The 16,963-nt window shown below is 30.2% G+C and overlaps 1 protein-coding gene across 1 annotated transcript in view; it reads left to right on the top strand.

Moving 5' to 3' along the window:
* Positions 1-16,963, top strand: part of LOC117170780 — an 81,624-nt gene that overhangs the window by 60,084 nt on the left and 4,577 nt on the right. Inside the window, exons 12-14 of the mRNA XM_033357818.1 lie at positions 2,689-2,814; positions 6,290-6,378; positions 11,797-12,332. Coding sequence (XP_033213709.1) covers positions 2,689-2,814; positions 6,290-6,378; positions 11,797-12,332 — 751 coding nt within the window. The remainder of the gene's footprint in view (positions 1-2,688; positions 2,815-6,289; positions 6,379-11,796; positions 12,333-16,963) is intronic.

Raw genomic sequence — 16,963 nt, 5'->3', positions numbered from 1 at the left:
ATGGAATAGTACAATTTCCAGATAAAAACTGTGCTAAAAAATTGAATTGAACAAGACAAAAAAACGAATTTTCAACAAAATTGTTAAATTTTCAAGAGAAAATGTGAATTTTTGACCAAGAAGATAAATGTTCTATACAAAAAAAACGATTTTCCAACTTAACCAATATAAACGATTAATTCTTAATCAATCATATAATAGTTACATTTTCAGATAAAGATAAATAATTTTTTAAAGAAAAAATTAATTTTAAACAAAGTTGTTAAATTTTCGACCAATCAGATGAATTTTCGACCAAGAAAATTGATAATCTACAAAAAAAGACAAATCTTAAACAAAATACATGAATTTTTAAAGAAATTATTTAATTTTTAAGCAAAAAATATGAGTTTTCAATGAAAGAGTTAAACTTTCAACCAAATAGTTAAATTTTCAATCATAATTTAAAAACCTTGTTAAAAAAACGTATTTTTTTTTGACAAAGTAGTTCAACTCTTAGTGAAATAATCGACTTTCAAACCCAAGAAGATGTACAGTTGATATTTTAACCCAACAATTGCATTTTTGACCAAAAATGATAAAATTTTTAACCAATAGGATTAAATTTCTACTAAATAAGGTCAATTTCCAACAAAATACATGAACTTTCAACGAAATTATTTAATTTTAAAAACAAAAAGTGTATTTCCACCCAAAACTTATAATTTTAATTTTTAGAAATATATTTGCATTTACAACAGAACGACTTTACAACCAAAACATATTTATAGTTCATAATTCAACCGAAAAATGTAAGTTTTAATCAAAAAGTTTAAATTTTCCATAAAACAATTTAATTTCTACAAAGAAGGACGACCTTTTAACAAAATACATGATTTTTTAACCAAAAATGGTATTGATTGATTCTCAGTTTCAAAAATGTATTTTCAACGAAAGAGATGAACCTTCAAATAAAAAAATAGACTATTATAATATAACATAATTATAATATTATCATTATTAATATACGTATATATTTATATATATAATAGTATTAATATTTATATACTTTATATTTTATACATGAAATAACATAACCTCAAAATATACGCATATCAAGAAGCGCGCGATCTATTCAAATCATGAGAATCCTCAGCATCGAAATCTGGAAATATTAAAATCCCAATCTCCTGAATTTATTTCAAAGCAGTTAGCTGTTAGCAGATAGATATATAAATAGAATCGACGAAGTGCCCTGACCGGCAATCGTGCATCTTCGAGTTTTCAAATTCAGAAGAGGAGAAATGGGTTGCGCGCGCAACTCAGTCGTTTACAGCATCTCCTACTACATTCACACGGCATAGCCCTGTCATAGCATTGGACCGCATCTCGTTTCAGATCTGGGATCACTGCTCGACACGACTGATGTCGAGTTGCGGCGCGGTCAGAATACACAGCGGGTGCTGCCTTCCCCCTCCATGCTACTACCTTCTCCGCTTCTCGTCAACTTAATATTGTCAACAATATAATACTAGAATTTAAATAAACTAAACTAATTAATTTCTCAGCTAGAGTTCATACATAATAATAATTAAATAGTATTCAACCAAATTAATTGGATTAGTTTATTTATATTCTAGTATTATATTGTTGACAATAGATATTTCCCGTCAATTTTTAAACACGCATGCATAAAAATTTTTTTCACATTTTGCTGCCAGTCCTAAGCCTGGGTAAAGTGTGAAGGAAAATTCATGATAGATGTGTTGATCGTTTTACGGCGAAAGAAGAGAAGCGGAGAAGGTAGTAGCATGGAGGAGCAGGGCACCACCCGCTGTGTTTTCCTGACCGCGCCGCAACTCGACATCAGCCGACACGGTTGATGATCCTAGCTCAAAAAACGAACAAGAATTCAGCAGTTTGGAAACTTTACATTCTCCAAAATGAACTCTACCCCTACAATAACAAAGCAACAGAAGATTTTGTATTGAAATGCAAGAAATTTTCTGAAACGTAAAGAAGAGATGCATATAGCTCTTATCGATATTTACATCATCGTGTGCGTCGAAAGCTGACTACATCCAAACATCAGAAACATAAACTTTTCAGGATTTGTGAACTACAAGTTAGACAAAACGTATTCAACTGGAGGAGGTATTTTACTATTAATTCGCCCTAGTTCAGCTTATCGCGAAAACAAAAATATCGACGTTCCTAAAAGCATTTGAAATTTGCGGAATTAAAAGCAATAATGTTAACCCAGATGTTAGTCTAATTGTCTGTTATAGAACCGCAGACATCGTCTTTTCCCTCGAACAGTGGGATGAAGTTTTTAATAATTTCAAGAACGAAAATAATTTTATAATGTTGGCGGTTTTAACGCTCACCATATAGATTGAAACTGTAACAAAACTAACACTCTAGTAATTTATCCTCACTGCAAAAAGACCTAATTCAAGTTTTAAAAGATCTTGCTACGATAGACCTTTTTCTTGCACCCGAAAAAATATTCTTTATACATTTTAGTAACAGAGAAATTAAACCTGGAGAAACTGTAATTAAAATAGATGATTTAAATACATATTAAATCCAGTGAATTCACCAGGTTCCTTGGAATAATTTTGGGTTACAAGCTCTCATTTGACTCAAAACTAAAAAAAGTAAACTCACGATGTGCTCGAGCATCTAACATAATTAAATACTTACAAGGAATCTGGTGGGAAGCAGATTTCACTACTCTTCTCACCCCTTACAAGTGCTGTGTAAGATCTTTAATAGACTACGCAATCTATGTATACTATCCAAAGCGCAAGGATCAGCAGAAAGAATTAGAAGGTATACAATACAATACAATAAGAATAGCGCTCGGATTTCGTAAAACGACTCCGACGAAAATACTCCTTGCCGAATCCAAACTGCCGTCAATTTTCGAAAGGGTTAATTTCTGTGCAATATTTATGTATCAAAATTCTTATCGAAAGAAAGCTCATGTATAAACCATACTGTCAAAAAGCACTATGCTCAAACAAGAAATAGCAAAAGAAAAAAGAAGAGTGTCTGAAACACGTATTGGAAAAGTTTGCTTAGGTAACAACAACAGGTTCGGCGTGCGACAATCTTAAAAAAAAGTATCGTGTTTAAAAGGAGTCTGAAAAAAACATCAGTCTTTACAGCGGAATGTATCGCAGTAGATGTACTTGACCTAGCTCTTAACAACACCAATGCCTGCAATGTCGTTATACGTGACTCGCTGAGTGTTCTAAAAGCCAGAAAAATACTCTCTACAATAGTAATACACATCCTTACCTGTACGAAATTAAGCTCAAATAGTTTGAATATCAGCAACGCAAAAGTGAAATGGGTGACATCCAAATATATTGGATTCCTGCTTACGTAGCGATAACAGGTATCGAAGCTGCCATTTACAAATTTGAAAGAGTACTTCAAACTTAGCATGAAGACAAATACAAAAATGTAATTAATAAATACAGAACCCAACAAGGGAAAAATGTATTTTAATATTTACTACAGAGGTTGTGAAAGGCTGTGGTCCTATAAAAAAAAACCTTTCGCGTGATCTAATTGTCACAATCAACGGACTGTGAGCGGATCATTCCAATCTTAATGCCTCTCTTACAAGAGTATCTATAATAAATGCTCCCAGCTGTTCATGTTCATTCATTTTTTAGGATATTGATCATATATTGTGGAGTTGTTTTTTATACTCTGATCGAAGAGCGGTGCTGATTTTTCAGCTTTTGCAAATAAATCAACAACCTCCATTCTGTACGAAAGCTCTAATTAAAGAGCCCAATATTGCAGCGTGCTCATTCAGACTAAATTTTCTTCAAAACTGTACATTGCGCATCTAGATTATATTATGAATGTTGCATCATAGATATCTTTTTGAAAAAGTTACGAATTGTACCGAAACGTCAAGCATTGGAAGGAGTTTTTTAATTAAATAAACTTTAAGTTCGAAAAAATGGTTTTTGGCTCAAGTTTATATTAATCTACGTGGACCGTAAGCCATGAAGAAGAATCTATGATACAAATGAACTCTTTCTTTGTATATCTCACTCATTGTGGAGCGAATAAATCTGCAAATGATTTGAAAGCTTTTAATAAAAAAGATTTTTTAAAATTAACCAAAGAGATGAATTTTCAACTAAAAATATAAATCTGCAATAACAAAAAAGATTTCTTAACAAACTGATTCAGGACTTCCGTTTCCGGCATGAAAGTGTAAAGTAGTGGGAATTGTTGATGCTGAGTTTTTCTGATATTGTGGTGAGATTTGAGGTGAGTGGATTATGGAAGTGGGTGTGGATGTCAGTGATTCATTGAGGGATTGTGAGATTGCAAAGGAGAGGTAGATATTTTAGAGGATTGAGACAGATTTGTGTGGAAGTTTGTTTGGAGATTTGTGACAGGGTGGGAGGACTGAGTTGACGGATTGGTAGTAGTAGGATTGGGTAGCGACAAAGAAAGACGAGACGGGGTACCAGACAGGAATGAACAAAAAGAAGGAGTAACAGTAGAAAAGGCAATGGTGGGAGGAGACAAGTGGAAGGTAGTGGGGAATTGTGTGAACGGTGATATGCAGGAAAAAGCAAAGGAGATTAAAGAAATGATTGAAGAAAATAAAGAAGAGATTAGGATGATAATAGGTGGGGATTTCAATACGAGAACAGGAGACAGAGGAGGAAGAGAATGGTGAGAAGAGAGAGGAAGAAAATCTAAAGATATGGTACTAAATGGGGAGGGAAAAAAGTTTTTGAAGAGCTTGGAAGAGTTGGGATGGTATATCTTAAACAGCAATATAGAAGGGGATGAAAAAGAAGAATATACACGCTCAGAAAGTGAAAGGGGAACGGTAATTTATTATGTGATAATGGATGATGAGGTAAGAGAGAAGGTTAAGAAACTAGAGGTAGGTGAATATGTTGATTCGGATCACTTTCCCTTAATAGTGACACTAGAGTGACAAAAAAGGAATAGCAATATGAGTAAAAGGGGAACAAATGTAAAAAGTGTAGCAAAAGGGGATTGGTCAAGGGAAGGAAAAGAACAGTTTAGAGAAAAAATAATAAATATCAAAATGGGAGAGGGAAATGTGGACGAGGAGATGGAAAAAATGATAGGAGAAATAAAAATAGGATTAGAGTGCACAAACAATAATGAAGTTAGTAAAGGGGGGAATAGAAGTGACGGGGATGAGGACTGCAAAGAGAAAAAAAAGGAGGTCAGAAAGGAATTAAGAAAGTGGAGAAAAGAAAAAAGTAATGGGGAAGAATGTAGGAAAAAAAGAAAGAGTATACTGAATTGTGTTATCAAAAGAAAGAGGAAGAGAATAAAAGGTTTAAAGAAGAGGCGGAGAAGGCTAGGACGGAAGAAGAGGTATGGAAGGTAGTAAATAGAGAAAGAAAAAGAAGAAAAAGAGTAAACCAAGATATTGGAATGATAGAATGGAAGAAATATTTTTTGGATTTGCTAGGAGGAGTAGAGAGAAAAGTTGTGAAGGGAGGAAAATATGGTAGAGAAAGAGACGAGGAAGAGGAAATTTCAAGGGAAGAAATAGTTGAAGTTTTAGGAATTATGAAGGATGGAAACGCACCTGGTATAAATGAGATTCTAAATGAAGTGTGGAAATATGAAGGGGAGGAACTAGAGGAATGGGCATATATAATGTGTAATAGAGTATGGAGAGGAGAGGGGTGGCCAGAGTTATAGAAAGAAGGAGTAGTTATACCAATAGTAAAAAAAGGAAAGGGAGAGGAGGTTAAATATTATAGGGAAGTAACGTTGATGCCAACACTGTATAAAGTATATGTAACTATTTTGTCGGAGAGATTGAAGATAGAAGTTGAAGAAAAAAAGATTGAGTCGCCGAATCAGACAGGGTTTAGACAAGGAATGGGGGTAATGCGCAACATATATGTTCTGAGCTATCAAGTAAATAAGAGAATTAAAAGGGAAAAAGGGGCAATGATAGCAATGTTCGTGGACTTAAAGGCGGCGTTTGACTCATTAGACCGAGTAGAAATAGAAAAAGTTATGATAAAAAGGGGGATAAGAAGGGGATTAATAAAGAGAGTATCAGAAATGTTTAGAGAGGCAAGACGCAGAGTAAAAGTAGGAGAGCAAGTAGGAGATAGTTTCTGGTTGGTGAGAGATGTGAGACAAGGGTGTCCTCTGAGCCCACTTTTATTTAATTTATTAATATCAGACTTGGAAGAAGAAATGAGGAGAAAGGGTTGGGGAGAAGTTTGGATAGGGAAGGAAAAGATATGTAAACTGGCATACGCAGACGACATAGTGTTGATAACAGAGGATGGAGAAGGGATGGCAGGATTAATTACAGGATTAGAGAAATACGTAGATGGGAAAAAGCGGAATGTAAATGTAGAAAAGACAAAGATAATGAGGTTTAGAAAATGAGGGGAGAGAAAGAAAGAATGGATAGGAAGGTGGAAAGGAATAAAGTTAGAAGAAGTCAAAGAGTATAAATATTTGGGATATATCTTGGAAACGAATAGAGACAATACAGCTCATATAAGAGAAAGGATAAAAAAGCAGCACGGCTAATGAAACAGATATGGGGAATAGAAAAAAGAAGCTTAAAAAAAATTGGAGGAGGGTGTGGTTATTTGATACGCTGGTATGGCCGGTATTAGGTTATGTAGCAGAGATATGGGAATGGAAAGAAAGGAAAGATATTGAGAGTTTACAAAAAAAGTATATAAGGTGGACACTAGGAGCAGACTGGAGGACGCCAGGATATATGGTGAGAGAAGAAACACAAAGGGATAAGATAAGTATTAGAGAGGGAAAGAAGGAATGGAAATTTGAGTATTTAGAAAAGGGATGGGGAGAGAGAAGGTGGGCCAGAATAGCAAGATTTAGTGGGAACCGAGGTAAGGGAGGGGATGGACTGGGAAAAAGAAGAGAACAGAAAGTGTAGAATATGTGAATGGGAGGAGGAAACATGGGAACAGGTATGGGAAGGATGTAGAAGAGGAATGGAAGATAAAGGAAGCTGGAAGAAAATATGGTTAAGATTCTAGGGGAAGATGGATCAGGGGAAGAATATATGAAGGAGGGGTTTAGTTATCATCAAAGAAATTAAATTTATACTGAAACAGATGAATTTTTAAATCAAAAAGATTCTTTTTTTTTAAGTAGTTGAATTTTCTGTTAAAAAAGATTTCAATTGACTTTTCACGGTCAGAATATGAATTTTTTAACAACAAATCAATTTCTATGAAAAAATTGAATTTTCAATCCAAAAAGAGAAATTTTTAACCAAAAGCTTAAAATTGTAACCAAATTTTTTTATTCTCTACCAAAGAGTTGCATTTTCATTAAAAAAAGCGTAAATTTCTCTTAAAACATATGAACTTTCATTTCTTTTAAATAAATTAAAAAAATAGTTTAGTTTCCATGCGAAAAAATTCCAGTTAACTTTTCAAGATGAATATACGAATAAAAAAAGTTTCTATGAGAAAATAGAATTTTCAATAGAAAGACAATTTTTTCAAACAAAAAGGATTTATTTTTAACAAAATAGTTGAATTCTCAGCAAATAGTAGCATTTTTATCGGGGGAAGATAAAGTTTTTACTAAAACAGCAGAATTTTTTATAAAAAACGACCACTTTTTTTGTTTGAAGGTTGAAATTTCATCTAGAAACATAATATTTCTTTTAAAACAGATGAATTTTTCATGTAGAAAAAACATTTTTTTAATAGGTAATTTTCATTCAGAAAGGATTCCAGTTCTCTTTTCAAAACTAAAATATTACATTTTAATCTTTATGTTTAAAAATGCATTATTTTATTTTGAAAATTCAACTATTAGGTTAAAAGTTCTTGAACTTTGCTAAAAATTCTTTTTTTACGCAGTACATTAATCTTTTTGTTTAAAATTCGTATCTTTTTTATTTGTAATTTCAACTTTTTGTTACATAATTCTTTAATCTTATTACAAAAAAATTCTGTGGAAAGTTAATCTTTATGTTTAAGAGGTAATCTTTTTGGTTACAAATTTGAAGTCTAAAATTTAAAGTTAAACTATTTCCTTAAAAATTAAACATTAATTTTTTTTTAATTCAACTGTTTGGTTGAGAATTCTTGAATTTTATTAAGAATTTGTCTTTTTGTATATTAAATCAATCTTTTTGATCAAAATTTTTTTTTCAAGTTGAGAAATAAACAAATTGGTTGAGAATTCTTGAACTTTGTTCAAAATTCTTTTTTTGTTTGTAGTAATTTAATCTTTTTGTTTAAAAGTCATATCTTTTTTATTTGAAAATTTAACTTTTTGGTACAGAATTCTTTAATTTTGTTACTACCAACAAATTTCATTGTAAATTTAACTTTTTGTTTAAAAAATCATCTTTTCAGTTGCAATTTAAACAACTAGATTTTAAAGTTTAACTACTTTTAAAAAAATTTCTTTATTTTTTTTAAATTTAACTTTTTAGTTAATAATTCTTGAAATTTATTGAAAATGCTCCTTTTCGGTAGAAAATTAATCTTTTTGTTTCAAAACTTACAGTTTTTAGTCAAAGTTGAACTTTTTGGTTGAGAATTCCTAAATTTGATTAAAAATTCGTTTTTTAATAGTACATTAATCTTCGCGTTTAAAATTCATCTTGTTAGTTGAAAATTTAATAACTAGTTTTTATAGTTGAACAATTTACTTCAAACTTAAAGCAATTTTATTCTTAAATATCAACTTTATGGTTAAGAATGCAAAATTTTATTGAAAATTCATCTTTTTTGGTTGTAAGTTATTCTTTTTGTTTAAAAATTCATCTTTTTATTTTGAAAATTCAACTATTTGGTTGAGAGTTCTAGAACCTTGTTCAAAATTCTTTTTTAATGTAGTAAATGAATCTTTTTGTTTAAAATTGGTAATTTTATTATTCGAAAATTCAACTTTTTGGTCCAGAATTCTTGGATTTTATTAAAAATTCTTCTTTTTTAGGATTAAATTGCTTTAGTAATTGAAAATTTACCCATTCCTTTTTTGGATGAAAATGATTATTTTCAAGTAAAAATTTGACTGTTTGTTGAAACTAAACTATTTTTTTGAAAATTCATTTTTCATTTTAAACATGAATCTAGTTGACAATTCAAGGTTTTCGTTGAGAGTTCTTATATTTTGTTGGAAATTCGTCTTCTTTGGTATAAAGTTAACTTTTTAATCAAAATTTTATATTTTCGATCTAATAATTCAACTGTTTTGTATAAAATATTCGTGATTTTGTCTTAAAAGTTAAATAATCTATTGTATAAAACAGCTATTTGGTCAAGAATTAATGTTTTTATAATTTAAGATTATTTTAAAAAAATAAAAGTTTAACTATTCCATTTTTGGTTAAAAATCTACCTTTTTAGTTTTACAAATTAAATAATCGTTAGATTAACTGTTACATAAAATTCGATTAGACAGATTTAAAAACTAACTTTGAAAATCGCTATTCACTGCTTCAAGTTTCTAAAAATTTTCACAGTAAACCCTAGGAATAAATTATATATTTAAATTCGATAAAAACGCTACAGTACATTGATCTGATGAAATATAAAATTATCTGACGAAAATATTTATTTGATATATGTGATATGTCAAACCCCAGTGGGCACAAAATTTGGCGACGTCTTTACGACATCGTTACGACATCTTTACGACATCATATGTCCATGTCGTTTCGGCGTCTTTGCGATATCGTAAGGACATCGTCAGATAGTGCGACTTATTTACGATATGGACATAGGGTGTCGTAAAGTTGTCGTAAAGATGTCGTAAAAATGTCGTAACGATGTCGTAAAGATGTCGTAACGATATCGTAAAGACGTCGCCATACTTTGTGCCCACTGGGACGATTGCGACTAGGTTCACCAACAAAATTTCACTTTATTTATTTTATTTAAATTATTTTAATTAAAAAATTATTTACCTCGACATACAGAATACATAGGCTGCAATTTGGTTAGTGTGTATTTTATAGTGTTTGTTTACAATTTTTGAAGTCTTTATCAAGGTCGACGGAAACTTAAGGGTTGTTCAATAAAAGCAAAGGACTGAACACTTGACTGAGTGTTCACTATAAAGTATAAACTAACCAAAATACAGCCTATGTATTCTGTAATTGTAGGTGAATGATTTTTTCGTTAAAATCATTCAAATAAAGTGAGATGATTTTAAAAAATGAATACCGTGAGCCCTGGCGGACTGAAGGAACAGAAAAGAGCCTCTACAAAGTACCCGTAAAGACCCCACTGAGTCCCCCTTCGGTTCCTTCGTGAAAAACTAAAAAAAAAAACAGTAAGATCAACTTTTAAATTGTTGAAATTCGAATTCTAAGTTAAAATTTGCATTAGAAACTAACGATTATGTTGCGTCTAATTTTACACAAATTTAAAACCTTCTCCGATAGGAATAATATCAAAAACGAGAATTTAAAGAAATCATTTACCTCTAGTCCTGACATCTCGTCTCGTAATCTCAAGGACATTGCTTGACTGCTCTCAGTTAAATCGCAGCGTTGTTGTCCCAGGTTTCCACTGCGTGGCGCTAGCATCCAGACGAAATTCTTAAAGTTACCGACGGAACGCTTAACTGCTACTAAAAGAAGATGCACTTAAAGACATGTGATACTTAGAAAATTGTCGATTTTACCAGTTTTAGGTTCCGACAGCTTTTTTTCTTTAATAATCAATATTTTGTCTTAAAAATTTGGGACATGATAGCGACCATGCTAACGGACGTCCCCACACACTTTTTTTTTTGGTTTAATTCAAAAAAAGTTTTAATTCAGCAAAATCTGATTAATTTGCATAGTGCTTAGGAATTAGTATCGATTTTACCAGTCTTAGGTTCCGACGGCTTTTTTTCTAGAATAATCAATATTTTGTCTTAAAAATTTGGGAAATGATAGCGAACATACTAACGGACGTCCCCGCACACTTTATTTGTGGTTTTTTTCAAAAAATTTTTTGATATTGCTAACAACGTGTGTACATTTGGAGGTTATGTATGTTACAATTCTCCTGTGCGTTACTTCCAAAGTACACAATATTTTTGGCCGAAAACTTTGCACTTGCAAATAAACATAGTAACTAATCTCCCGGAACTAGCCCTTTTTGCAGGCAATCAAAAAACTTTATTTCATAAATAATTTCCAGATTATCGGAAAGGCAAAGATGAAAAACGACGTAACCTCAAAATAATACATATGCATAAAATTTTTATTTAGCACAATAAATTTTGTTGTTATTATCCCTCAAAAAAGAGTCCGGAGACGTCCGTTATAATATTTTACAACATCTCCGAATTCAGTTTTTAAAAATTTTAATTTTTGTGGAAAAAAAGCCTGGGACACTGTAAGTATCACATGTCCTTAAAGCCTCCTTCGGCCCATGCAAATAACGGGTATTTTATTTTTCGAAGGTTTTAACGCTTCAAGAAAAAGTATTGCCATTACTCCGTAAGTTTATAATGAAAACTTTAACGTAGAATCCGAATTTCAACAATTTAAAAGAAAAGGATTTTTAAATTTATGGAGGAAATTTTTTCAGTGAACCTAAATGCAGTCGTTTGATATATCACATATATCAAATAAATATTTTCGTCAGACAAATTTTATCTTTCGTCAGATAAATATGCTGCAGCGTTTTATCCAATTTATAGATAAAATATATTCCTGGTGTTTACTGTGTGTTTTTCTCATTTCATGCAACATCCCCATTGTGTTAGTAAAATTCCTTATAATTCAGATTTAGAGATTGAAATTACACACTACATTTTTAGGAATGTTCAGCTCCCGAATATTGTACCTGTTTCAAAGGATACGATAAAAGCAACATCACAAATCGATGTGAACCAGTCTGCAACAGCACTTGTGAAAACGGCCTTTGCACTGCCCCAGATGAATGTACTTGCAACGAAGGTTTCGAAAAAGATATTGATGGATGTGTTCCGGAATGCAAATGTATCCACGGATCTTGTACAGGGAAAAATCGAGAATGTGTTTGTGAGGATGGCTATGGATTGTCAGATGAAAATTCGACTATTTGTCTGCCTGTGTGTGACCAAGGTTGTGTTAATGGGGAGTGCATATCGCCACAGAAGTGTAAGTGCCATGATAACTACGTCATGAATAATGGCACTGATAACAATAACACTTGTGTTAGTGTATGTGGCACTGAATGTGACCACGGATTATGTCTTCCGGAGGAAAAAGCATGCAGTTGCTTTTATGGCTGGACCGGAAGAAGCTGTAAAGTGGCTCTCAAATGTGCAGCTGTTTTCGATGATGATAAATTTAAAAGTGAAATCTCCAATAGGTGAGAAATTTTTTTCAATTTTGTTCAACATGCAACGGCATCAGCAATAGTATTCTTAAAAGTTCCCAGAAAAAACTGGGGATTTTATTAATGTTGCGGCTCAAGTAAAAGTGGGTGTCATTTAGAACTTAGGCTTTAAAGGAAGACACTTATCAACACTTATAAAGGGTTCTTTTTTAATTCGTTGATCTCCAACAGATGGCTATCGGCGAGGGCAGAAGTTTTTAACTGCGCATGTTCCGAAAAGCGCGGGCCTATTTAAAATCAATAAGTACTATGAGTAGTCTTACAGATAAATATTAGCAAACTTTTTTTATTCTTTTTTAAAACAAATTAAATTGAGTGATGAAAATACCTAGCTTCTTAAAAAATTGAATATTAGTCTAATATTGCAAGTGTATATTATATGATTTTAAATATTCCCGCAGTTTTTGGCTCATGTGCAATGCAAAACACAGAATTTCAAGATAACCTTAAAAACTGGTATATTTCATGTGCGATATCTTCCTTTCAAGGATGACTAATGTTTATGATTTTAGTTTTATCATTATATATTATATTTATTTTATATTTATCATTTTGGATTCCTTTCAAGCAAGAGAGGTTCCTTTTTGTTGCGGCTCCTTTGGAACTAAAAATTGTTTCTAATAGAAACGCCAGCTTTTTCAGTGTTTAAGTGTTTGGAGAAATTCTCATGAGCATGATAAGATGCTTGAGAATATGCTCGACCTTCATGTGCTTTGAGAATGTAATGATCTACAAATTTAATTTAATTACGCATTTCGAATTTCGATTTGAAAAATCGTATTTTCTATATTTATTAATAATAATTACATTATTTAAATTTCGCGGGAAAATGTATCGCATCAAATTCGAAAGAGCATTCTCTTGAGCATGATAATATGCTTGAGAATATGCTCGACCTTTATGTGCATTGTGAATGTAGTAGAATACAAATTTAATTTAATTAAACATTTTGAATTTGGATTTGAAAAAAACGTATTTTATATTTCTATTGAAAATAATTACATTCTTTAAATTTCACGGGAAAATGTATCCCTTCAAATTGGAAAGAGCATTCTCATGAGCATGATAATATGCTTGAGAATATGCTTGATCTGTATGTGCTTTGAGAATGTAATGAGCTACAAATTTAATTTAATTAAGCATTTTGAATTTGGATTTGAAAAAACGTATTTTCTATTTGTATTATTTATTTAAAGATCCACTTTATTTTCATTTAATTAAAGATCCATTTCCAACCAAAATTAAAATAGTTAAAATGTTTTAAAAATAAATATTAAAAAAATGAATTTTCAACACAGTAATTTTTTGATTAAAAGATTTTTTTTATTTAAAAATATAGGAATTGAATGTTTAGTTAAAACAATCATTTTCAGACAAATAATAAATTCTCAACAAAATAAGTAAATTTTAAACCCAAAAGATGAATTTTTTAGCCAAAAAGATACAGTTACAATAAAATATATACATTTTCAACTAAAAAAGATCAATTTACAAACAAAACTAGAATAGTTGAATTTGCAGTTAGAAAAGTAAATTTTAAACAACAAAAAAAGTTTTCAGAAAAATTAATTTATTTTCAATTAAAAATATTAATTTTCAAGCAAAAATGGGATAGTCACAACTTCAGTTGAAAAAATTAATTAATTCAGTTAAAAAATTAAAGAACCGAAAATCGAACTAAATATTTTTGTTCAAACCAAAGAAATAAATTCTTAACAAAAAGCCGAAGAGTTACATTTTCTACAAAACAGGAAATGTTTTTTAACCAATAAGATTACATTTCTATCTAAAAAAGGTAAATTTTTCACAAAAAATTGAATAATTAAAATGAATATTCAAATAAAAAGATCAATTTTCTACCTAAAATAAAATACTTAAATATTCAGTTAGTAAAATAAATTTTTAGCCAAACAAGAAAGAAATTTTAAACACAATAGTTCACTTTTCAACCACAGAAATAAATATTTCATAAGAAATATAAAGCTTTAAGTTAATGAGAGTACTATTTTACCAAAAAAAGATGTATTTTCAACAAATAGTTGAATTTTCACCTAACACGGATCAATTTTCAACTGAAAATAGGATAATTAAATTATAAGTAAAAAACTTAATTCTGAATAAAATAAAGTAAAGTTTGAACAAAATAGTATATTTTTCAACCAATAAAATAAAGTTTCTACCAAATTAGATGAATTAAAAAAAAAATTTAAAGAATTTAAAACCAAATATTTCATTTTTCAAAGAAATTTTTAACCAAAAAGAGGAATTTGTCACTAAAAGGCTTAAATATTCTCCCAAAAATTCAAATTTTCAATAAAAAACAGGAGTCTTAAACTAAGCATTTGGATTTTGAACCAAAAATGAAACATATTTTCAAGGAAATAATTAAATTTTGAAAAAAAAAAATTTCTGAAGTAAAATGATCAATTATAAATAAATTTTTAACAAAGTACTTCCACTTCCAACTAAGTAGTTCAATTTTCTACCAAAAAGAATAAATTCTCAGCGAAAAACGTGATATTTTAACGAAAAATGATTTTAATTTTATACCACAAATAGTTGAATTTAAGCAAAAACGTTTAATTTTCAACAAAATAGTTTGATTCCTCGACCAAGCGAGATTAATTTTCAAGCATATAGTTGCGATTTTTAACCATAATAATAAAATCAACTTTAATTTTATTTTTCCAAAAATTCCCTAATACTATCAGGTTTCCCCTAAAATTTCCTGACTTTCTGGAATAACCTGTTCTGTAACAACTGAATAATTTAAAAAACTGCAATTACTCAACATAAATTCTTGGGAATTTCAGAAATTCGTTACTATTGTAAAAAGTCACTTGTAACCAAACTTAGTTACGATTTTTGCAATTAATTGGAATTTTATTTTTAGTTTCTTTAAAGTTACTTTGTATTTTTTCTATGAAATGAGTTTAAAATATATTTTGATTCTTTAGTATCTCATTAACTTATTTTTTAAAAAAAATAATTTTTTGTTGAATAAGAAACATGTTTTTTTCTTCATAAATTTTGAATTTGGAGACTGTCGCGGCATTTTTCACCAAACGCATAGATTGGCTACATCTGCGTGACGTCATTCTTCGCGGGAAAATTCAAATTACCTAAATTATGCACATTCTTTTCTTTACTAATAATGATTTATAAACATTTATTTTAATGTATAAACGTCTCTAAATGGCTTTCATGTATTATTATCAAGTAACAATCTACAATAATTACAAAGCAAAAATTAAGATATTCTCTCGGAATTCTGGTAACTCAATTTACGTATTACGACCATAACCTAACACTTTTGCATTTGATGTCAGGGAAAACAATAAGATTAAGTGGAATCACTAAAAGAACATCCAGATACAAAACACTTCTTAGCTAATAATCTACCTTTTTTAGAAAATTCGCTGATTTTCAAAGCCATTCTTTGTTTATATCTTTGATTTTTGCTTGATTCGGCTTTTATTTTCGATTTCTGGTTTTAGGCGTTTATAGGTTAGTTTAGAAGCTGGATCAGCTGTCAAGTAGAAAATCGCGATGACCGCGAAACCTGCTTAACCAACATTTTGAAAAGTAACATGGCGGCTAAAGTGTTCTGATTGGTGCTCAGTTGTATAACTCAGTGACGTCATATCTGTTTGAATGTGTTTAAAAATGCAACTGTTTCGTACAAAATTAATCTTGTTGGTTTGAAAATTCAACAATTTAGTGGAGATTTTATTTTTTTTTATTCTGAAATTTATTACTTTTGGTAAAAAAATCTAATTTTTTAAATTTGGTTCCTACTGTGTTTGATTTCAATAAAAATCTTTTTTTCGAAATTATATCGATAATTATATTTTTAGTTGCGAATTAATTTATTAGGCTTGAAAATTCATGTACTTTGTTGAAAATCCAACTATTTTATTTCATTGAAATGTAACTTTTTTGTTGAAAATCTATGTTTTAGATTTAAAAATACAACTGTTTTGTAGAAAATTCTTCTTCTTGGCTTCAAAATGAAACAATTCAGTGGACATTTTTTTCTTTTCTGTTTTAAAATTCGAATTGTTCATTTGGTAAAGAATCTAATTTATTTTGTTTGAAAATTTAAATATTTTGTTTAAAATATTTTTTTTTTTTGGTTGGATCCAATTGTGTTTAAGGTCAATTAAAATCTTTTTTGGTAAAAATAATAATAACTATTATATTTTTCGTTGATCACTCATCTATTTTGATTCAAGTTTCATGTATTTTATTGAAAATTCAACAACTTTATTTGGTTGAGAAATAACTTTTTTGTTGAAATATCTTCTTCTTGGCTTGAAAATCCACAAATTCAGTGAAAACTCTTTTGTTGTTTCAAAATTCGACTTTTTCGTTTGGTGAAGTATCTAATTTATTTTGGTTCAAAATTTAACTTTTTTGTTGAAAATATGTTTTTTGTTGTTGAATCCAACTGTGTTTATTGATAAATTAAAATCTTTTTTTGGTTAAAATGCAATTATTACTGTAGGGATAGAAATTTAAAATACTAATGCGACACCTATCGACGCGAATGGAAGGAGGAAGAGAGGAAGAATCGGGAGTGCGAAGCGTGCGGCGAAGCGATG

The sequence above is a fragment of the Belonocnema kinseyi genome, chromosome 4 (genome assembly GCF_010883055.1).
Source record: "Belonocnema kinseyi isolate 2016_QV_RU_SX_M_011 chromosome 4, B_treatae_v1, whole genome shotgun sequence".
Lineage (NCBI taxonomy): Eukaryota > Metazoa > Arthropoda > Insecta > Hymenoptera > Cynipidae > Belonocnema > Belonocnema kinseyi.
The sequence above is the reverse complement of the archived record's forward strand: the minus strand, read 5'-3'. Positions and strand labels throughout refer to the sequence as shown.